The 24,550-nt window shown below is 41.3% G+C and overlaps 1 protein-coding gene across 7 annotated transcripts in view; it reads left to right on the top strand.

Moving 5' to 3' along the window:
• SLC8A1 (solute carrier family 8 member A1) overlaps window positions 1–24,550 on the top strand; it is a 411,488-nt gene that overhangs the window by 44,928 nt on the left and 342,010 nt on the right. The window contains exon 1 of one of the 7 annotated variants that reach the window (XM_060026752.2): window positions 22,781–22,936. The exons of the other annotated variants lie outside the window; for them this stretch is intronic. Coding sequence (XP_059882735.1) covers window positions 22,868–22,936 — 69 coding nt within the window. The 5' untranslated portion in view covers window positions 22,781–22,867. Of the gene's footprint in view, window positions 1–22,780; window positions 22,937–24,550 lie in introns of those variants that run through there. 7 annotated transcript variants of the gene reach the window in all.

Below are 24,550 nucleotides of genomic sequence, written 5' to 3' on the forward strand. Positions count from 1 at the left end.
CCACTGCTAACATCCTAGTGAAAGCCACCAGCAAGTCTCTCCCCACTGTCTCCCTGCTTCCATCATGCCCCCAGGCTGATTCCCGCTGGTGTACTCAGAGGGACTCTTCTACCCAAAACCTTCCTGTAACTTCTGGCACTGCTCGAATAAATTATAACAGCTTCTGATGGCCTTCATGTCACTTTTTCTGTCTCTAGGGCTTGTTCTTCTGGTTCCAGCCACAGTGGCTCCTGCTGTTTTCTCAAATGCAAATAAGCTAAGTTTCTTCTGACCTCAGGGAATTCACATTTTCTGTGACCTCTGCCGGGACTGCTTTTGCCCTAGAAATAGCCTTCTCTGTCACTTTATTCAGATTGCCTGCTGAGGGGGCCCTTCCCCGACCACCTTACCTAAACCCCTTCTTTGCCATTCTCTAGCCCATAACTTGCATACTGTTTAATGGCCTTGTTACTACCCAACATTAGATTACCTCTTTGTTTATTTTCAGTCTTTCCCAGCTGAAGGTAAGCTTCATAAGGGTAAGACTTTATTTCTCTGTCCTTGAATGAATGAACTGGCTCCAGTAGCTATCAAAAATTCAGCCTCTTGGAAATGCAGTCAGGCAAAGGAGTTTGGACAAAAGTGCCAGGTAGTCCTGGGACACTGAGACAGCATTCAGCTTTAGGCCTCAGGTCCAGAGCCTCTATAGGGTCCCCTTTGAGGAATACCAGTGAAGATAGATTGTTATAAATGGGGTGATATGAGGAATACGTGAATAGGAAAAAGTCATGATTCCTGACAGAGAATTTTACGCTTTCATAAAAAAATCAAAATTTTCCACAACCTCAAAATGCTTTAATTGACTTGTAAATAATGTTGTTAATTTCTCATTACTTATTTGTTTCCATGCTTTGAAACAAAACAAGAGCTCTTAGAGATAAGACAAATCTGGGAATATGTTAAAGTTGTTAACTATATTTTGAATAGAAAATTACTTAGACAAGATAATTTCCCCCAAAACCCTTTAAAAATTCTGAAGCATCATAGAATATTACATTTTGGGGGGAAACAGAACTTTTAGGAGAACCTACGGTTTATGGAATCATCTCAAGGAAGCCCTAAGTTTTCTTTTGGTTTTCTCCTAGTCAGTCATTCTAAGACAGCAGTTCTCAAAGAATGATTTAGGGACCCCTGCTCATCTCAGAGACTATTTCAGGGGGTCCATTAGGTCAATGCTATTTTCATAATAATATGAAGATGATATTTGCCTTTTCATTCTCATTTTCTCCTAAGTGTACACTGTAGCTTTCTAGAGGCTACAGCGTATGTGATATTGCAACAGACTAAATGGAAAAGCAAATATGAAAACGCAGCTGTCTCTCTGAAGCCAAACTTTAGAAATATTTGCACATATGGAAAACAAGATCATTCTTCTTGCTAAAAATTTTTATTTTGGAAAATGTAGTTATTTTGGTATAAATGTTATTTATGTTCATATGTAATGGGTATGTTATTTTTATTGAATGAATAACTGAATATTAATAAAGTCTTAGTTTTAGTTTCTAATACAATAAATATGTCTAGGTAGAACCCACATGAGCAAAAGCTCTTTTGGATCCACACTGATTTTTAAGAGTATAATGGGGAAGCACATAGTTACTGCCACTCTAAGACACTAAACTATCAACAGATAGGTTGCTAAGTATTTTATAAATTAAATTTATGACAATGAGTATATAGTAAAATAAATAGCCCCGATCACTTTAGTTAAATATATTTCTCAGGTCTCCAAGAAATCATATATACATGATTTATATGTATACACACACACACACACACACACACACACACACACACACACTTTGGCATCCATTATGTCTTTCTCTTTCCACAAATGTATTTAGTGTATACTCAGACAATTGTTTCAGCTTATTTGCACTTACAGATAACTAAAGCTTTACAAACATGAATCCAAATGGTAACCCATGGAGAGTTTTAAGGTCTAGCATTGTGGCCATGAGCTCAGATTCCCAAACCAAACAACCTAGATTTATTCAACCCTTCCATGCTTCAGTTTCTTTAACTCCAAAATATGGATAATATTAGTTCCTAAACCAAAGGGCTGGTAAGCAGATTAAATAAGTTCATATTTGTAGAGTATCCAGAACAGGGCTAGGCACATTTAATAAATATTAGCTACTATTATAGTTAATATAGATATGTTAGCTACCATTATAATCATTTCTGAGAATAAAACAATATCATCACGAACTGTGGAGGAAAAAAGGAAGCTGACATTAAAAACTTAGGAAGTATTGGGATTTCAAAGTAATTAGAAATTGAAAGATAAATTTACTCTTACCATGGAGATAGTATCAGAGATAGTATCATTTTCTGAGCAATCATACACATTTTCATCTAAAAGTATTGATAAATGGTCCCTTCTGGTGCTCTACCTAGTAACCACGTGATAAGGCTGCATTGTGCATGTTAAATACATGTCCCAAAGGAGAAATGAGACTGCACCTTATGAAGATCAGTAATTATAGAAAAGACATACTGTTAGTCTTAATATATCATCTCCTGACAACTCAGCTTCCCAAGCCAGGAGGCTATATTTAAAATCATACAGCTAGAGGACAATTGTCCTGACATAGCATGATGGGACACCGTGAAAACCAGCCTTGTAGGAAGACAGTCTACGGAGAGAGCCAGCCTCATCATTTGCATGGAAGAAAGGACAGCAGTGGAAATAATCTTAAATGGAAAGTCCTAGATAATGTGAATTATTTTTATATTAGCTCTAGGATTATAATTTGTGAAAGTTCTATGTTGGCATGTTTTCAATCCTAGATCAGTTTATGTGTAGATCTACACTGCATATCAATTCAAATTAGAATTAGGATCACTGAATAGAGCTTTCAAAATGGCAGAATTTGGTCCAAAGTAAGAAGAAAAGAGAAAAGATGAAAGATGTCCACCCATCTTGTTTGAGGTAATAAGTTCCCCACCAATGGATGTACAAAAGGAAAAGTCTATATCTTTCTATCAGAAAAAAATCATAGGACCATCTAATTCAACTCTTTATCCATTGCATTAATATTCTAGTAAACACATCCATTATGCTTTGATTGTCTATAATGGAAATAAACTGCTCTGTGAGGCAACCCATTTCATATTCTGAACAATACTCCTTTATTTATCCAACAAGGATTGGTGGACCAGACATTCTTCTATGAACTTGAAATATAGCAATGAGCAAAACATATAAAACCCCTACCTTCACATGACATATTATTTTGAGACAAGGCAGACTAATACATAATAAAATAAGTAAAAGATATATGTGTCAGAAGGTGTTATGTGCTGTGGAGAAAAATAAAGCAAGGAAGAGGGATAAGGGTGTTGGAATGGAGCTGAGGGGATGTCAGTTAAATAGTGAGGGAAGGATATTCACAGAAGAAATAGAAGAGGTGGAAGTGAGGATTTGGGGAAGGTTTATAATTGACCATTGATTGAAATTTGCTAACTAGAATGATACCAAATAAGTGTAACTTATTTACACTTAGGTATTTATTATGTTTTAGTCGTCAATATTCCAGGCTAAATATCTTCAGTTCTTCCATCATTTGCCATGTGCTATGATTTCTACATCGTCCGTGTCTCTCCCTTGGGTATACTCAGCCCAGACCACTATACTCTAAAATGCAGAATAGAATGGGAAATTTACCCGCTACCTCCATTCTGTGTTCTGTCTTCTGGTGTGAGTGGTACTTCTTTCAGAATGCCTTCCCGACTCCCAGATCTCAACTATGGTCTCCTGTATGCATTACCTTAGCTGTATTATGCTGTGTTAAGCTCACCTTAAACTTGGCAGGCTCCAGGCTACCTTCTAAATCACCAGCTCCACAACAACAGGTATGTATATTTCTATTCCATCATCATGCGTGACACAGTGGCAGGTGCTCAGAAACATCTGTGGAGTTGAGTGAGTCAATATCTCTCACAATTCTAATAGTCTACGATTGTAATCTCCACTGATTATGTTCCAGAAGGGCAGAAACTTTTATGGTGTTTACTGCTATACCTGCAGCACTTAGAATAGGACTGGTACGTAGTAGGCACTTAAAAAAATGTGTTTTGGAGGACTATACATCTTTGAAACAGCCTAGAAAAGTGTTGGGTGTAATTGACAAATAATTCTAAACACTCAGCCTTATATTAATATAGTGCTTTATGTTTCACCAAATACTTTCTCACGTGTGTTTTCATATAATCTCACCAACTCCGTGGGGTAGGTGGAATGGAATGCTCCATTTCTATTTTCTAAAAGGAGCGATTTTATGAAGCTCACAGAGATTAAAGATTATTTGGGGTGATGCATGTTGTCAGGCTTGAATCCAGATCTTCCACTTTAATATTTTATGTTTTTTTAAATTTATTTTTATTCTTATTTTATTTATTTTTGGCTGTGTTGTGTCTTCGTTGCTGCACATGGGCTTTCTCTAGCTGCGGCGAGCAAGGGCTACTCTTTGATGCCGTGCGCGGTCTTCTCATTGCAGTGGCTTCTCTTGCTGTGGAGCACGGGCTCTAGGCGGTGGGCTTCAGTAGTTGTGGCACGCGGGCTCAGTAGTTGTGGCGCATGCGCTTAGATGTTCCACGGCACGTGGGATCTTCCCAGACCAGGGATCGAACCTGTGTCCCCTGCACTGGCAGGCAGATTCTCATCCACTGTGCCACCAGGGAAGCCCTATGTCTTTTATTACACAACATGTAAGTTAAGTTTAGTGCAGGGTTGTCATGTGAAATGGGCATGTCTTTAACATATGCGAGTCAGAATGTCACCCTTGACAGCACTTGGCTTTTCATACCACCTTGATTCCTTTGCTTTTATGCCTGTGTTTATAATCCCTCTGGTTTAGATATAGGTCAAGTTTGTTCACAGTCAGTCTCAGGCCATTCCTTTCCCAAGACAGAAGAGTGCTCTGTCCTATGGACTTTATGCTCTACGCTTTTCATCTATTAGATGATGCATCATAGCTGGATAAACATCTTCTAAAATTTCTTCCTTTTTTAAGATTTGCCAGCATGATATAGAAAAGTGTATATTAAAGTTTTGTCTTAAGTTTCGTTTAAAAATGAATCTTGCCCTATCTTGCCACAGTTATCTGATATTGTCTCTATTTATAATTTTTTTAAAAAACCTGTTTTAACTCATTGCAATTGCTGCAATCATTCCAGATTTCCTGTCAACTTTATTGCCTTGGGGTATATGAATAGGGTATTTCCAGAGAGATGCCTGAGGTCAGTAACTTTTTATTTTAATGAAGGGTGTGCTTCCTCTATATAACTGATGGAGAAACATTATTTTTAGGCAGAAATAGCAATTCAGTGTGCTTAGCTCACAATTTATTACCATCTCAGTACATAGGGTGATCGGGGAAGTAGTCTGTCCCTATTTCACAGGAGCTGAAATTGTGCTAGTGCTATGAGAGTTTAGACATCGACGGATAAAGTAATCTGTTCCAGAAATGTGGTGGCAGAGAATTAAGTACTATATTCTCTGTGTGGTTAGGACGTTGGATAAGACCTTCAAGGTAGGAAAGAAATGAATGAGACTGACATGGGAATGCAGTGGTCAAGCAGGCAAAAAATGGACTTGAGTAAAAATTCCTGGGTCCAAGTCCCAGTTTAGGATTTTAGTAGCTGTGTGAAAATGGGATTTTCTCTCTCATCTATAAAATAAGGTTATCAATACTTGTACCAGAGAGTGGTTCTAAAGATGAAATAGCATGTACATATAGAGGTTCCATGTACCACAGAACATTAGCAGTGGAAAGGTTTCTGTTTGGGCAACTGAACCTTCAGTGTAAAGCTGCCTTCAACCTGCTTCAGTAGAAAATCAGCAATTTCACAGGTAATAAGAAGCATCAAATCTAGACATAAAATTTCAACAGTTGGCTTAGTAGAAATCATAGTACATAAAAACCACTTACCTGTTTATAATCTGCACTATGAGATTTAAGTGTAGAAGAAACCTGTTAGACTTAAATGACAATGACCAGGAATCTTCTTTATTTACAAATTGATAATTGATTTATTGGGTTTTTTCAATTAAAGAAGTATTTATTGTTGATATGAATAAATACTTTTATTCATAGTTAATTGTGAAACTAATTCATGTATTAATGAAAGTAAGTAAAGCAGAGAGAGAAAATTGCTCAACTACTCAAATGCTACCAGAAATCAATAAATATAAGTAACATTTGAAAGGATAGTCTTTCAGAATTTCTCTATGTATATGTCAACATACCTGTATCTATTCATATAAAATTATTCTTTTTACAAATAAAACATCCAACTATACATAATGGTTTGTAACATGCTTTTAACACAATATGTGTTCATGTCAATAAAGATCTATATTCTGTATTGATATACAGATCATTCTGTTTATGTCAACATAGAGCTGTAATTCCATTTTTAATGGCTGTCATGGTGATCATCATGTGTTAGACAGCCTATTGTTAGACATTTAGATTGTTTGCAATAAGTTTTTCCTACTATAAACAATGCTGTGTTGAATTTCTGGGCATTTATATTTTTACATACTTTTCAATTATTTTCTTAGGATAAGTTACTCGAAGCAGATTTAAGGGAATGCACAATAAAAATAAAAACTTTGCCAGATCGCCTTCTAGAAAAACTGTTTAGATTTAAACATAAATGGAAATTTTTTAAGTTTCTATAAAGTATGGAGCTTTAATTAAATTAATGCAATTTCAAATTTTTACTTACATCCTGTTTTCCAAAGGAAATATATAGATTTATGGACTATTTCACATAAGAGAAAATAGGGAATGTACACAGGGAGAATTTCATGAAAGTATTAAAACACTGTTCAAATCGAAATTCAGGGTAACCAAAGAATTGATGAGAGTGTAGGGGAGGAAAAATAAACTTTCCTCCACGCTTCTAGGCTCTTGGCTGAGATGCCTGTGATAAAAGATAGATTAAAAGGTGAAAAACAAACAGAAGTTTAATAACATGTATACCATCTGTGTACATGGGAGAGTCCTAGGAAGAGGAAGCAACCCCCTGAAATGGCCCAAGCCACCACCTTAAATACCATCTCCAGCTGAAGACAGAAGAAAAATGTTGTGATATCCAGGAGTGGCTTTAAAATAATCAGACCTGTAAGGTGGAGGAGAGATCTGTGTACCACAAAATTGACTATTTGTCATTAACCAGTGAAGCTAAAGATGGATACATGGGAACTGGTTCTATTTCTCCGTGTACTTTTATGTATATTAGAGATATACTACAATAAAAAGTGAAGAAAGTATTTAAACATAGATTATTGCATACAAAAGATTTATGCACAACAAAATACAGTAGAGCTACTCTTAATTAAGAAGAAATTAAAAATAGAAAATTATGATTACCTACAAGCCCTTTCTGTTTCAGAAGGGGCTAAGAAGCATGTGGAAAGACATGAAAAGTCTTCATAATCAAAATAATTGGGTGCTTGTTGATTTTAAAAATAACTGTTTAGATGAATAGGAAAGAGCCTATTTCTATAAAAAGCAATAATAGTAAATAGTAAAAAAAAATACATAAATACCACTTATTTTTTAAAATGTAAGTGCCACCAAAGTTCGTGTTATCTCAGTTATCTTTCCAAGGAAAATGAATGACTATGTTTTGAACACAATTAAGAGAATTCCCAATCATGGAAGGGAAAGTTAATAATTACATATCACCTCTCTTAGATACAATGTAGATCAAATAATGGGAAGTGAACTTTGAAACCATGAGTAAGTACTGAGACTTTATATCATGGAATCTCAATGTTTTAATTGGGGGAAGAGACAAAAACCTGTTCCACATCCCCATTTTACAGATAATCACCCTGAGTTCGAGGAAGCTGAAGCAATTTGCTTATAGTTATACCCATATTTAAGAGTAATTAATTTTTGCACAATCATAAGTCACATATGAAAAAGTATTCAAATTTTGTTATCAAAAATTACTTTGTGGGGCTTCCCTGGTGGCGCAGTGGTTGAGGGTCCGCCTGCCAATGCGGGGGACACGGGTTCGTGCCCCGGTCCTGGGGGATCCCACATGCCGCAGAGCGGCTGGGCCTGTGAGCCATGGCCGCTGAGCCTGCGTGTCCGGAGCCTGTGCTCCGTAACGGGAGAGGCCACAGCAGTGAGAGGCCCGCGTACCGCAAAAAAAAAAAAAATTACTTTGTGAAGATTACAAAGGTAAGAGCCATAAAAATTCAATATCATTTAGTGTAACAGATAAAGATAATGAACATAGATACTAGTGAATCCACAGAAAACCACTGTTGTTTTCTCTGGAGAAAAAAATGAAAATTAATCAGGATTTAATTAAAGTGGACAGCATTCTGAAGGGAATAACAAGGACAGAAGTTATTCATGTGAATGTCAAATGCAAAGAGATATTATACGTCTCTTTTCTTAGTTAAGGCAGAAATTGCCTCAAAAGAGCAAAATGGTAGCGAATCATCATTCTGTAGGAGAAAATAGAGACAAAGACAGCAGCCAGCAATGTTTTCAATTAAGAGGAGAAAGATATTTTAGAAAAGTGAATGAAACAATTTAGACATTTGTCCTCCCTCCGGCCATACGTAATAGTACTTAATAGCACCATCACCCCCTTGTTTAGGAGGGCAGTGCTACCGTGTGATCTATAGGGTGATGCTCTATAGGGCAAACCCTTTCATACGGAGTTGTTCCTTTAGCACTGAGACTGAGTTTCCATCAGTCCCCACCACAATCTCAGCTTATACAGAAGGAGACTTTTTCAAGATGGGCAGCTTGGGGTTAACAGTGGAGCCTTTGGACAGGTGAAAATTGAAGATGAACAATTGAAAAAGTTGAAATTGACCCTCCTGAGGGTCAGATAGATACTTTAAGGGACAGGATAAACATTGTGTTCTAATCAGCTCAGCCTCCAGCCAGCCGTGGGGATCCACTCTGCTCCTTTCAGAGGATTTAATTAGCTTCTCTCCTGGTGTGCACCAGGTGGGATTTCACTTTCAAATTAATTCACCTTTTTTTTTTTTTTTTTTCCGGTACGTGGGCCTCTCACTGTTGTGGCCTCTCCCGATGAGGAGCACAGGCTCCGGAGGCGCAGGCTCAGCGGCCATGGCTCACAGGCCCAGCCGCTCTGCGGCATGTGGGATCTTCCCGGACCTGGGCACGAACCGTGTCCCCTGCATTGGCAGGCAGACTTTCAACCACTGAGCCACCAGGGAAGCCCTAATTCACCTTTTAAAACACTTATCCTGCTTCTTTCTTTCTCTGCATATTTTGTTTTTCGGCCACCAATTCCTATAAAATCTATGATTAATTTCAATACCTAGACACTATTATATTCAATGCTCTCTTGGGCCATTTAGAAATAAGTTAATGATGTTAAGTAATCATAAATAGCTTTTTTTTTCTGTTACATAATACATGTGAATGGAGAAATTAAGCGTAAACCGTTGGAGATATGGAGACCAAGTCAAAACTTTCAGCATCTGTGCTCCTTGGGGTGGGGCGGGAAGGGTGCGGATACATGCAACCACTAGCATGAACTATTAGATAGTCCTACATGCCCCGCATGGGTCTCAGTGCCATGGAATGCAAGAAGGTACAGAATCGTATTTCTTTTTATTACAGAACATTTTATACTTATTGTACAAAATTGTTCTCATAGTAATATTGAAAGAACGGACAAGTTCTTAGCACCCTCCATTTGCAAGGGAAGGAAGGCTCAGAGTGGTATTGACGAAACTCGGCCTCTGTTCATTGGTGCCAAATAGAAGCTCAGAGACAGAGTTTTGGGTGAAATAGGAAAGAATACTGTATTGCATTGCCAGGCAAAGGGGGCTGCAGCAGGCAAGTGCCCTCAAAACTGTGTCTCCCACGTGAGGAGCCTTATAGTGTTCAATGAGCAGAGCGTGATCAGCTCGTGGACATTCTTCTGATTGGCTGGTGGTGAGGTCAGTGGGAGTCAGCATCATCAACCTTCTGGTTCCAACCGGTCCGGGGTGTCCATGCTCGTGGGCAGCATCCAGTTAACGTCTTCCACCTGGTGAGGGTTTCAGTATCTGCAAAACAGCTTAAAGGACGTGGCTCAGAGTAGTATCTAGAGCCCTTGAGGAAGAACTAGAGGTCCTTGACTTTAATGGTTAAAGTCTTTTTTTATTTTGTCTTACTTGACTGTTTTCCTTTTGTCTTACTTGACTGTCTTTTATTCTTTTGTCTTACTTGACTGTCTTTTATTCTTTTGTCTTACTTGACTGTCTTACTTGACTGTCTTTTATTATTTATTTATAAAGTCTTTCTTTATTTTGTCTTACTTGACTGTTTTCCTTTCTTTCTGTATTTTCTCACTTCTCTGATTAAACTTATTCTTTGACTAAGGTTTTCTTACAGACAAAAGGCAGGTAGAGGACATGGCGACGGGTGTCTATTCTGGGAAGGCCTCATAGGGTCCTGCTCGATTACAGTGGTAGTGAGTTTACCAGCAACTAGTTAGTAGCAGAACTGGAACTAGATATTCTTTCCACTCTTCAATTATGTGGCAGGTAGACGACCATCCAATTGGATATAATAGCTGCAGAAAAGACCCTTGAGTCATTTTCCAAGGAGAGCCTCCAGTGGGGCTCTGGGGAAGCTCTTCCCTACAGTGGCTTCCTGAAGGGCATATCGGTCCAGCAAATTTTCAGTTTCAGTTATTGAAAGAGCCTCTTGTAATTGACTCATTCCCTTTCATTTTTAAATTTCAATCTGATAATCATAATCGATTTAAATTTCTCTCCCAACTCTTGCCCTTGACACAGCAGGCTGCATTTGTAAGTCTTAGAGAGTAACAAACTTGGAGAGGTTATCAATTCCTTCAGACCCATCTTTCCCCTTTTATAAAAATACATTGTAGCAATTTTTCCAACATACTGAAATAAAATTGATAATATAACCTATTTCCTGAATAATTTTTTTTCAAGTTCTGCATACTATAACTCTAATATCTGCCAATATTTTCTAATAAATCAATAAGTTGTTCAATTTATGAACTCAATTTTCACCCTAGAAGATACAATGGAACAGCAGATGCCTGTCCCATTAAGCAGCGGCCCCTCTCCTAAGGGCAACAGCTGCCAAGGCTGATTATGAAGTAACTGGCATCAGTGAAGTGATTTTCCAAAATGGTGACTAGCTCTTGTTAAATTCCAAATGAAACAAAGTATAATCTTTTCTCAATATACACAGTAGTTACATTCCTGGAACAATCAACATATGTTAAAACGTGCAAAAAATACTTGGTTCGTATGTAAAAACTGAGTAAGGCGCTAGGCTTGGATAATAGTGTCCTGGAGAACATTTGAAAAGTATGTGGAATGAAGGACAAATATTCATCGTATGGGGCCATCTCACACATTGCAAGATAATGTTGCATCCTTGGTGCAGCCCCATAAATGTCCACTGCAATGTCCATATTATTGTGACAAGGCACCCAATGACTTTCCAGGTTTCCCCCAAGTAGCAGTAACACCTTAGTCGAGAACCACTGTTTGAGAGACTTGAAGAGGAAGGGGATACGGTCTACCTTCTGCTCGCCCTCCTTCCTTTATACTCGTGTTGTGATCTGGCAGGCAGGAGTGGAGGTAACCCCTCTTGTGGCAGGGTTGCAGCTCCTTCATACTGCTGACCCATCTTGTTGGTTACATGCTCAGAATCTTTAGGTAGCGTCTGCCACTGTCCTCCTGGGGTAGAACCCTTTACTCCAAGCTTTGAGGAACTTCTGTGTGACTGGAGGACTATTATTTTAGGTTGATTCCTCCCCCTACCCCCACAATGATGGCTTCACACAAAATCCGTCTCCTGTTCTGAGTCCTTGGGAGGTCTGCTGTCCCTATCTCCTTTCCCCACTAAAGTCCCACTTCTGAGACCACTCCATCCCATTTCTCCCCGTGCTCTTTCCCCCACTCAAGGAGTACATGCTTCAGAAGTAAACTGAAGGCTAAGACTGGGAAATCAGATGCCGGTCTTGCTTTTTTACAATTTTTAAAGCAATTCTTTTGGGAGCCTCCTCTCTTGACCTCAAAAAGGAGGAACTAGCTGAATACTGTCTTACAGCTCATTACAGAATGGGTAGCTTACTGGGCATAATCACCAATTTGTCTGTACACCACCATGCAGAAATGTTCACTGCAAATAAACAGGTGAAGATGTAGGAGTGTTTCAAAGTCATGAAGTGCATTGTCTCCTTCCAGAATTGAGCCAGTGCATTTTTATTCCCTTTGGCTATCGATATTTCTTCTTATCTATTACTACATGAGAGTAATTTAGAAGAACATATCTGGAAGATATGTGGGCATAAAAAGATCAGGATTCCACTGAATAAGCTGAACAGCCAACTGGTAGGGAATTTTGGACATTGTAGTGATTATTGGTAATCATGTAGGAGAACCCTGATAAGGCGCAATGGCGTTAAATAAAATCATCTCAGGAATACGTGACTTAACAAATTAAGTCTCTCCCTTAATACCAAACGTGGAAGGAATTCTGGTAAACCATGTGTGAGCAAGGAGAGTCGGAAAGTGAGGAGAAGTTAGTAATTGCAAGGCTAATTGTTCCAGAAGAAAATAAGGCAAGTCCTCAGAATGCACAGATGAGTTATCTTGATCTTAAGAGTGAGACCAAATACCAAACCCTACAGCACTGCATGGCCCTGCCTACCCTCTAGCCCCTGCTAACACCCCTCTCTTCCTCACTTTCTGGGCTTTACACCCTCTGACCTACTTAGAGTACCTAGACTGCACCTTCTCACCACAGGGCCTTTGCACCTGAAGCTTCTTCTGCCAGGACTAAACTGAATTTACCCTCCTCTGCTCCTAGCCAGCTCCTAGCCATATTTTAGAGCTGAACAGACTCTCCTAAAAAAAAAGGTCAGCTCCCTCTGTTAGAAAATTGTGTAATTTTGTAAATATCTCTTTTTCACCCCCCCCCCCACCCCCCGTGCACTGATGACCCCTTTCGGTCTAATTCAGTACTCCGCTTAATAGGAACTTTAAAATACTCAAATAAGTGAGTGAATGAATAAAGAACTTTTATCTATGATTGTATAGCTAGAAGGTAAGTACGAAAACTCAAGCCCACTTCCATAAAATTCAAGTTCATATCTGCTCTGATCATAAGACACTGTCTCTCACAGAAGAAGGAAAGAAGGTTCCAAACTTGTCAGGAAATTCATTAGGTATTTTTCTAACATTACTATTTACATATAAATAACATTGTATTTGATTTATTTAAATAAATTTATTTTAAATTATTTAATTTTAATAATTAAATGTTTTAAAATTTTTTAAACAAAATAAAAACATTTCACCTTAAAACAAGGAGATAAAGATCAAAAAGCCTAGAGTATGCTTTCCATTTCAAAAATAAATCTTACAATAAGTAGTGTTTTAGTGTTAAATTAACACTAGATTTCTCATAATGACATAGATAACATTTTCTAGTTTGTGTCAGGTCAAGGGTGTGTCACAAGGGATATCAGAAATACATACGAAAAATCAAACCAATGATTTTATCTTTCTATTGATATTTGTTAGCCAACAAATAAGACTGTTTTGAGCAAAACAATGTTCTTTAGAATATATATATAAAATCACAATATAAAATTACATATATAATAATCACATATATAAAAGACAAAAAATTGATTAAATGTAACGATTCCATTCCGATTCCCTTCACTGATTCTGTATATTTCTAAAATAATATTAAAAGCAGCTGTAGTTAGGGGAAGCAAGAGGCTCTTTATAGAGTCCCTACTTCATCAAAATTGGCTCCCTTTGGCTTTCCCACACCATGGATTTAAATGTCTGGAGCTTTTCTTGTGGAGAGGATGGGGTACATGTAGGAGAGAGAATCTTTTCACCTGCTCCCTGGTTACAGTTCAGCTCTATGTGTCTCAGAAAGACTACCAGATATTCTCAGCTTTCTACAACCTATTTTAAAAGGCAGCCACACATCCAGGGGACTAGGCAGTGGGAAGAGTCAATTTAAGTTGCAAAGAATAAGGGGGTGCATAGTCTGTAGAGAACTTACACACAATACTAAAACCAACTAAGGGTCCTCTGCTCTTTCTCATCCCTGTGCAGCTTCTCAGTGATGAAATGTTCCCCCTGCCTGCTGGAGAAGGCTACCCTGCCTCCTACCCACTTGAGCAGGCTACTGTTTAAGGAGTGTTTCTTCCCAGAAGACTTACAGCCTTATAGAAGTCAGATGGGTTCCAATGGAAACCATCCCTGATGAGTCCTCTGAAAATGAAAACCCAGTGTGTTGTTTTTTGTTTTTTTTTAAATATTGGGCTGGGTGGGTGCGAATTTAGCTTAAGAGAGATATGGGGGTGGGGAGCCCTCAGTGCCAGGGAGAGTGCTGCTTGATCCAAGAGTCTTTCCGTTCTGAGCCTCTCCTTTCTGATGGGCTTCTTGAGTGGTGTGTGAGGCTCCTCGGGTCTTTTCCTTTCGGCTGGGCACACACTGATGTGGTGAACCCACTCTGGACTTGGGAATCATCTGAAATGAGGATCTGCCTCTATTCTAATTCTGCAGGGAACACGCCACTGCTCTGTCTTCTGAATTGGTCTTTATTTTCCCAAATGCTAGCCTGCCTTTTATAATTTGATTTTCAAGGAGGATGATATTTACTATGTCATTTGGAAATAGACTTGTGGGCATTCTCACGTTAGGATCAGCAACTGACATGAGTGTCCTTTTCTCTCCTTTTTCCTTTGTCCAGTTGGCATACTTTTGCTTTCAATTACAAAAGTAATTGTTGAAAAATTGGGAAGGACACAAAAACACACAGACACACAAAGAAAATAAAATTCTCCTGGAAGCACAGTACCTAGTGATAATTATTGTTAACATTTTGATATATGCCTTTCTGAGCTTTTTTTTCCTGTGCTCAGTGTATTAATATTTAAGACATCAGTGAAACAAAACTGAGATCATCCATGAAAAAAAAAAGACTCTGCCAAGAATTGAGCCAAAGCAAAAATTACTATTTTCTTCCCTTTCTTCTCCAGTCGTTGTTTAGAGTCCGCTCACCGGGCCTTCTGTGGGGTGACTGTGACCAACTCCTTGCTGGTCTCTTTATTCCTGACCACGCCCACTCTTACATGTCATACACTCAAGATGCCTCTTCATAAAGTGTGTGTCTGGCTATAGGGCTTGCGTGCTCAAAAATCTCCAGAGTCGAGTTCTAGCTACTAAATTCCTAGAGGTCATGGGTGGTGTCTAAGCCAGTTTTGGTCACCACAGGACTTGGTTCATGGCGGTCAATGGAGTAGTCACTTGCTAAATTTTGCCTGAATTATTTAAAAATTCAGCTAGTAAATCTGCTATGAAATTTTCTTTAAATGACTGCCCTATAATTAGGCATGTTCCACGAATTTGCATCATTTATTCAACACATACCTTTTTTTTTTTTCGGTACGCGGGCCTCTCACAGCTGTGGCCTCTCCCGTTGCGGAGCACAGGCTCCGGACGCGCAGGCTCAGCGGCCATGGCTCACGGGCCCAGCCGCTCCGCGGCACGTGGGATCTTCCCGGACCGGGGCACGAACCCATGCCCCCTGCATCGGCAGGCAGACTCTCAACCACTGCGGCACCAGGGAAGAGCAACACATACTTATTGATCATTTAGTATGAGTTAGGTAGGCATTTGCTGTGTTGAATAATTTTGTCTAAAATCTGCCTTTCCTTGAGCAATATGTACATTTAGAAATTTTTTTTTGACAAAAGAAACAGGAAGACAAAAAATGCTTATTTCAAGTATCATTTTTAGGCTTCACATCTATCATTGTTCATCTCAAAAGAGAGCAATGCATGGGTCATAATCTTCTTGCTTTTAATTAGAGTTGCCTAATGACTGATTTTGGACCTCTCAGCAACTTCACTGATTCCTTGATTTTTGAAAAAGACAAAAAGAAAATATAAGTCAATATCTACACAATACATGCCTAAAGATAACAGGAAATAAGAGATTCTCTGACATGCTTACAAACTGGATCAAACAAGGGCTTATAAGTAATTAATTGCTGAGATAACTGACAAGGGGTCAGCTTACAGGCGCAAGCCTGAGGCTCGGTCAGATTGCCATCTCTTGTAGTCCGGTCTCCTGCAATGTCACAGACAATCTGTCATCACAGAGCAGGTGGCCAGGCAGGACTGTGGGTGTGGATATGGTGACCATGTCAGTTGCTAACTACAGACTGCACTGCAGGTAGGAGGAGATGATAGCTATTAAGTTGCAATTTGCACTGGACAGGGGCCAAAGTGTTTACCCTATAACCCAAATCCATCTATTGTCTACATAGGCCAGTCCCCCTATAGGGGACAGTATGTGTTTTATTAATTCATCTACTATGAACCCAAAACTGCTCTAGATGCTGGGGTCTGACAGTTCAAAAAGAGAGACAGAGGCCCTGCAGTCTTGGATTTGGCTTTCTTGATCATCTGTTCCAATCTGCTCATCTATCTTTGTCAGGTCAATTACAATACCCACCTGTGTCTCTTAGAGACTCAGAAAAGGTCCTTAAACATTTCTAAGTTACCTTACATTTCCAAGAGGCATCCCCATTTTTATATGCTGTTAAATACCAATGTTCGATGCAGCAGCAGAATAGAAACGGCATTATGGCAGATGTAAGGGGACTTTTTTCACTTGTCTTTACCACTAATTTGCTATTGGATCCTAGGCCCATGGTTCTCAGCTCTGGCTGAACCTAGAACCAACCAGGGAACTAAAAAAAAATGCCGGTACCCATATTCCACTTCAGACCAGTGGGAACAAAATCTCCAAGAGCGGACCTGGGCTTCAGTATTATTTTGAAACAACACAACTGATAGTTATGTGCAGCTAGTATGGGGCAAATCTCTCTGTACTTTCTCAACTTGTAAAATGAGGGTAATCATAATTTCCTCCTTAGCTCATAAGGATTGCTTATCTAAAATTTAGGTTGTAGATGTCAAACAATTTTAATAAATAATTTTAATATCTACACAACTAACATTTTTTGGGGTCTACACTCAGAAATTCTTAAACAAATCCAAAGATGGCTAAGACTTTTGTGTGACAGGATAACATTTTAAAAGAAAGGGAAAATAGTATGTAGTTTCTGAACTTTTCTGACTCGTAATTGCTACGGACTCTTTCGGTCACGCTATGTAAGATTCTGAATTTTTAAAGAAACAAGAGCATATAGTTTCATTACTTCCAGACACTTCCAGTGGTAGCAGAATCAGCAGCATTAAAACCATGGATTAAGACATCCATAAATTCAGTCCATTTTCCCCTTAGGTATCTTGGTTATGACCATTTTCAAGGGCGACTGTCCGGGCACTGTGGTCACCACTAAAACACTGGTAGTTCTCAGAGATTCTAATCAGTGACCAGCAACTGAAGATGCAGTGAGAGAGCTATATAGCATAGACAATGCCAAAGAAAAGAGATTTACTGAAAAACCTAAAGTACAATCTCTCAGGGATGTTGCTTCAGAACTGGATTGTAGGGAACAACTTCCTGGTACAGAGGACCCCAGGGACTTCGTCTTGAATCCCTGTTGATGGAGTCCTTGAATCAATGTTGAGTTTGTGCAAACTTAGTAAAAAAGTTTCTGTCCTCTAGATAAGGTCCCCTGTTAAGAAAACTAATGTGACAAACAAGATCTTCCTCGGAGTGGAATTTGTTTAAAATGGCTCTATTGGAAATTAAACCCTCAGCTTATAATAGAGAGGGGATCATAGGAAAAGAGGAACATATAGGAAAAGAAATGCTGTGATCCAGCAAGAATGCGGTACCCCCTTTATTGATCACGTAACCGCACTCTGTACTTACAAAATCAGAAAGTGCACAAGCAACTTCTTTCATTACAGAGAGGGAAAGTACTCTCGTACTGTAGGGGCATCCACTTTCCTGGATTACTCATTGTATAGAATTCTGCATAACAAAAACCTCAGCATAATCATTATTAGTAATGACATGGCCTGATTATGTTGAACCCAATTACATAGAATATTTTTTACTTTATGGGTATCATTTTTATGGAAATTTACCAATAATAACAACAACATTGAGTAATTACTATGATCAGGAACTATGTCAAGCACATTATATACATTTTATACTTTTCATAAATTCTTGAAGGCGATTTGTGATCTAGGTTTTCCAGACAAAGGTATTGTGACACACAAAGGTTAAAAAAACTTCCCAAGGTCATACAGCCAGAGGTGAGATTCAAACCCAGGTAGTATGACTCCAAAGCCTTAATTCTTAGCCAGTCTCTGTTCTTTTCTGACCCACCAGTTGATCTAGATAATGATTCTGCCATTGAGTTACTGACTGGTAACCTCACCATTGATAAGGTTTTGGGGTACAAACTAATGTCCTCAATGTTCTAAGGGGAAGAAATGGAAAATGAAAGTGTCAGGATTTTGCACAAGCCCAACTGTTGACTATAAGTTCCTCAAATGCAGAAGTGAAGACCTCTGGTGTCCAAAGACTGTGACAAATTCAGAGGAAGTGGGTGACTTTACAGTGACGGAGCACTGAGGAAGGGTGGGTTATAACTTTGAGTCTACCAGGAAGGCTGATTCCACCCACCAGCAGGGCCACTGACTATGTGGGGTTCAACTGGTCAAAACAAAACAGAGAAGCAAAAATTTAATTTCAGGAACAAGACAGCAGGCAGGAGGAACGGTAGCACTTAGAAGTCACCAAGAATCCCCACAGTCACGCTTGAAGCAAACCCAGGATCCAATCAGCAGCAAACAAAACCTGGTCCAGCGGTTCCCCTGAGGATCCTGGGTATGGGAAAATAGCTAATGCTAAGCTCCACTCTCTTGCTGGCCAGGCTGCAGATGCTATAATGCTTTTTTCTTATGTAGAAATCAGTATCAGACTGAACCCATGAAGGAGCAGATAGGTGAGTGGTGAAGACGGACAGAGTAGGAAATGAGGTGGGAATAAACTAGAGCTATATTAACACACTGAAGGAGCTCCAAGAAGTGAAGAAACAAAACAAAACGATGGTACTTCTGACCTAAGTAATTCAAAGTACTGTAAAAGTGAAAGGAATTACAATGAAGTACTTGTTTTCCCCATGATGAAAAGTGTTGACTGTTTTAATACAATATTAAAAGTAAAATTTGGGGTACCCCCGATCACATGTCTAATTTTTCTGTAGACTGGCCTAATTCATAATATTTTCATTTGGTTTGAAAATGAGTTTGCTAAAAGATCCCCTGAAGGTTTCCAGGGAAATAGTTCATGAAAATCTGAAGCACCTTTAGAATATATCAACTCTTAGTGATTTCCCTGTGGAGTCTGCAAAGTGGTCATGCCAACTGCTTTGGCTAGATAAGAGTGGAGGCCCATAACTGACTCTTAAGTCCAAAGGAAAGAATGGCAATCAATATGCAAGAATGAATTAGGAAATAGTGTTGCCATTGGAATGTAAATCACCACCTTCCTACATACAATATTTTTTCTTTCCAGAGTCAGAGCCTGTAGCAGCCTGTTTCCTTACCTAGAGCTTTGTGCCAGTGATGTAGCCTTTGATAATTCTTGTAATAAGAAGCCAGTCATGTATGACATTTAGGAGGGAGCAAAGGGTTTGATTTCCCTCAGGGCCCTGGAACCCTTATAAAAATGCCTTTAATGAGAAATGAAAGGAAAAGAAAATTAGGGGGTCAGAAATTGAGCCAAATAAAAAATGGTGTCAAATCACTAGGTACTAGGCTACCTTTTAATGGTTTTAGGTAATAGAGAAAACTACTTCATGTAGTTTGTTTTACTCAAATATCCAAATTAACCTAAATATCAGTCTAAATTGGAAAGAAAGAGGAATAAAGAAAACCAAGATGTCATCTTAATGCCTTCTCTGCTGCCGACAAGATGGATTTGGGGCACCACTGGAATATAGACATTTAAGAACAGGGCTTTTATCACTCCATGTCACAAGCATGCTTACACTTTCAAGAAAAATCTGTGCTTTCACTAAGTGGTCCATAATAGCAATAACAGGCCTCACCCTTTCTACAAAATCCGTTCCAATGAGATGTAGTCCACTCACATTTTCATTTAGCTCTTCCATTCAATCCCTTCAGTTAGCTTTGTCCTATTTCCTATGGGTGGAGTCTTTAGTTATATGCTTTTCTCAATGTCATTGACAAAGCAGCCACTTGTCTCTCCAAGCCCCTTTCCTTGCGTGTAGGCCAAATGTCTGCCTCTCACACTCTCTTGAAGTCAGGACCCTATGTCATTTTTGGCTGAGGCCATATGCTAACAGAGAGGTGGTGACCTGCGTCTCCCCTCATGTCATTCTGTTCACACCCATTAGTCAGTGCAGTCTAACAAAAAGTTTGCATGGAGAGTGGCTTCCAAGAAAGTTTAATTCATCGCAGAGGAAAGGAAAATATTCTTAGGGAAGAATGAGTCCTGGGAATATACAAGACAAGAAGAAGCTCAGAGTTTCCTCCGTCAAGCTGTGTCCACAACCACTAGGATGATGTACCAAGCTCCTGCTCATTAAAGAGCAGTTCTCACTCAGAAAGCATCACCATCACTTGTGAGTTTGCTAGAAATGCAGATAACAGGCCTGTTTCAGAAACTGCAATCTCCAGGTGATTCACATATGCATTCATGTTTGAGGAGCATTGGCCAAGAACATGGTTCTCAGCTTTGGTTACACATAGGCACCAACCAGGGAAACTTAAAAATAATTACTGATGCCCAGGTCCCACCCCCAGAGATTCCAAGCTACTCTGTCTGGGGTGTGGCCTAAGCGCTGGGATTTTTAAAAGCTCCCCAGGAGATTCTGAGGTGCAGTCAGAGGTTGAGAGCCACTGGCAAAGAGGCAGAGGAGGGCTACTTTTCCCATCCCCCTGCTCTTTGCCTCATAGTCAAACAGTGGGATTCCTGGAGTCCGAATCGCTCTTTTCCTGTGGCCTGGCTGCCCAGAGCTGTGCTGTAAGTACGGGGGAAAACTCTATTAAGAAACTTAACTTTCTGTCTAGTACTTCGGTCTCCCTCCCACTCTCACCCTCCACATAGCTGCCCCTGATGCCCCACACTTTAGCAAACCACACCAGGGTCGAACATCAATTCGTGCTTTAAAAATACAAACTTGGAGTCCACCTTGAGAGCTGCATCAGAGTCTCAAGACAGGACGCTACAATCCGCATTTTTAACTAGCTTCCCAGGTGTGTCTGATGTGAACTCCACAGCGGGTCTAGCCTTTCATCCTGCCAAGTCATTAAGGATTTGTAAGGATGAATGAGCTGTCAAGAGAGCAAGGGCCTGATGCAGTGCTCCTGTATTAATTATGGCGAAGTGGTGTATTGGCAATGATAATGCTTCTCTTGGAAAGGGCAATGAATGGTTCGTCGATTGCTGCATTAGATCTTTCCCAACTTAACCTTAATGCTCAGCTTTTACTCTTCTCTGTAGTTTTAAAAGCTGCAAGGCTTTCACATTAAGCAGCCTCTTGGTCTTTATTCCCAAGTGAGCTGCAATCTTTGAGGGAAATACCAAAAGGGAGAATCTTTTGGAGTTCTTGGCTGGGGAATTAACAACCCCCCCCACCCCCCCGCCCCGCAATCCTTATCTGCTTGTGTCAGCAGCTCCTAGCCAGCGTATTGCTGTGCAGGTCTGGTAAGTAGGAAAAACACGGAGTGAGGATTTCAGAGAAAATCATTGATACCTCCCCGGATCCCTCCGCTAAAGGAAAGCTTCCTTTAGCGGGGGGATAGAAAGTGGAGGAAGAAAGATATATCTGGCTGAACAATTTCAGAGGTGAGAAACGGGTGGGTGAGCCAGGGTGGCGGTTCTGTCTGTGGGTGAGGGGAGGAAGGTGGCAAAGAAAAGTTGCAGCGTCGGTCTGCGCGTGTACTCCATGGGCTGGGCGCCGGGGAAAGCGCTAGCGTGCGGCCGGGACGCACTGCGGGGCCGAGAGCCGGGAGGACGTCGAAAAACCTCCGCGGCCGAGGCTGGGAGGCTGGAATTGCTGCCCGCCCGCCCGGAGCTCCAAAAACGCGCCGGCTCCTCTCGCCCGCGGTGGCCGAGGCCGCCGGGGTGGGGGCGCGCGGGGGGCCGGGGCGCCGGCGGCGGCGGCGGGGCGGAGCGCGCGTGAGAGCGAGTGCGAGGCTGCGGGCGGCGGGCTGGCGGGCGAGTGTGCGCGGGAGGAAGGGAGGGAGGGGAGCGGAGCGCGCGCGCCGCCCGGGCCCCGGCCCTCCCAGCCTCCCGGCCTCCGCGCTGCCTCCCGCCCGCGCGCACCGGCTGCCTGCCGCCGCCGACGCTCCTGCTCGCGCCGGCGCTGCATGGGAGCTTGCCCGCCGCCGCCCGCTTTGTGCTTCCCCCCGAAGATGGGAGCGACCTTTCCCAGCTCGGGAGCTATTTAAAAGGAGGGAGTGCGCCGTCTTTCCTACTAACGTGGAGGAACGGGGGAAGGATCCAGCCGCACTCCCCCAAACCAGGTAGGATCTTCGGAAGGGCAGCAGAAAGGATTTGGTCAGATACCGCCAACTGTTTTCCATTTGTTCAGAAGGCTACACTTCCCTCCGCTTTGGCAAAGGACCAGCTCCTAAATTGTGTGTGTCTGTGTGTGTCCCCACCCATTTTCTGGGGGTGTCCGCGCTTCTCGGGGAGTGAAATTGCTCTGGCTGGTGCGTCTGGGCGTTGAGGGTGCCCGCCTGCCAGTGCCGGCTGCCGGAGCAAGAAAGGGCTGCTGAGGAGAGATGCTGCACCCTGCACCGCCCTGGGCTTAAGGATTCAGGGCGCGAAGAGCGAAGTCCACCCGGAATGCAACGCTGCTGGGGATCCAGGCGTCCCCACACACTGGGCTCTGCTCCGCGGTCACCCCTCCTCCCGGTAATCCCTGGGGTCTTCCCCAAGGCCACACTCGCGAGTCTCCTCTTTTCCGGCCAGCCCTGGGTGCTCCTTCAGCATCGACTGCGGAGAGGAGGGAGGTGTGGCCGGGGCGGGGGGACAGGCAAGGGAGAGAAGCGGCGGGGGAGTGGGCTGCAGGGTCCCAGTCTCTGGGCACCCAGCCCGAGTGTGCGTTGGGGATCCTGCGCGCAGAGGCATCTTTCCCCAGGACATTCGAAGGGAACTTTGCCACTGCATTGTCTGCCTCCGGAGCTTCGCTGGCTCTTGGGGAAATGGTCTGTGTTCTGAGACGTGAGGATATCCTTCTTGGATCCTCCTTAATGAAGAAGAGGGAGGTCTTCTGGGTGGACGGTAGGCTACAGAAACCAAATCCACCCAGGCGATGCTTTTAAAAATATAGTATGTGCGCCTCCGTGGTTTTTCAATTCCCCCTTCCCTTACGGATTGTGTTGACTGATGAATGGCTTGGGCCGGCAATTCGTATTTCCCTCTCCAGACAAAGTGGCAATGGTTGGGTTGGGAGCAGAGTGATCAAATTTAACAAAGAATTTTGTGAGAAAAAGCAATGTGCTTGGTGTCCGCAGTCGCTGGAAAGAAAGTCCTGCTTTGCACTAGGTATTTGTTTAACCCCTCTTTGCCTGGCTCCCTTGCTGGCGCTGTCTACTGCTAGTCAGCCACTAGTGGTTGTGAATATAACAATACAAACTTTGTCCTGCTGGAGGTGTAAAGACTAAAAAAAAAAAAAAAAAAAAAAAAAAAAGGATATCAGTAGGAGGTGAAGTGGAAGAAGCTTTTTAAAAAATGACGGATGTAAAGACAGTACAGGCATCCCTATCATGGAGGAGCTAGTAGAGTAGATGGAGAGTCTGATCAGATCTGGTTAAAGGCATAGCTTGGGTCTCTCCGAATAGGAGCAGCTGAACATCCACAGTCTAGCATCTGTGTGAAGATTTCCTAAGGGAAATGGGGTGCAACCAGGAGGGGATTCTGAAAGCATACCTCCCACCCACACTCCCCAACACACACACACACACACACACACACACACACACACACACACGCACTCACTCACTCACTTGCACGTTTTCTCTTTCTCAGAGCTACTTGTGCAGCAAGTCAGGAAAAGAGGGAGGAAAATGTATTGAGATGTTTCATTCATTTCAGAAAAGAAGACAAAGCCGGAATAGGAGTGATTGCTTTGAGGCTCCTCTTTCAAATCCTGTGTTGCTTGAATTTACCTCTATGGGTTTGCTAAACTTGCTTAATTGTGAGGTTAGTCTCGCGTGAAAAAAAGGAGGAAGAGAGAGCTAGCTTGCTCCATCTTTGGGGCCTTGAGAGTGAGAAGGTGGGGAAAGATCCCCTTATTTCCTCAGAAGCAGTATGTGTTTTCTTAAATGGTTTTCATTTTAGGGACTCTGCCTGCTTGAAGGATTCCATTTGGATCTGAGGGCTCTTTAGCTAGGATTTCTCCCACCTACTAAAAAAGGAGCCTTAATTTTTTCCCCCTAAACTGGCTCTTTTATTAACTATGGCATGATTAATTCCCAGGGAAAAAGAAAAAAAAACTGGACAGAGGTAAACTGTTGTTCACTCCTG

Source organism: Delphinus delphis, chromosome 12, assembly GCF_949987515.2.
Source record: "Delphinus delphis chromosome 12, mDelDel1.2, whole genome shotgun sequence".
Classification (NCBI taxonomy): domain Eukaryota; kingdom Metazoa; phylum Chordata; class Mammalia; order Artiodactyla; family Delphinidae; genus Delphinus; species Delphinus delphis.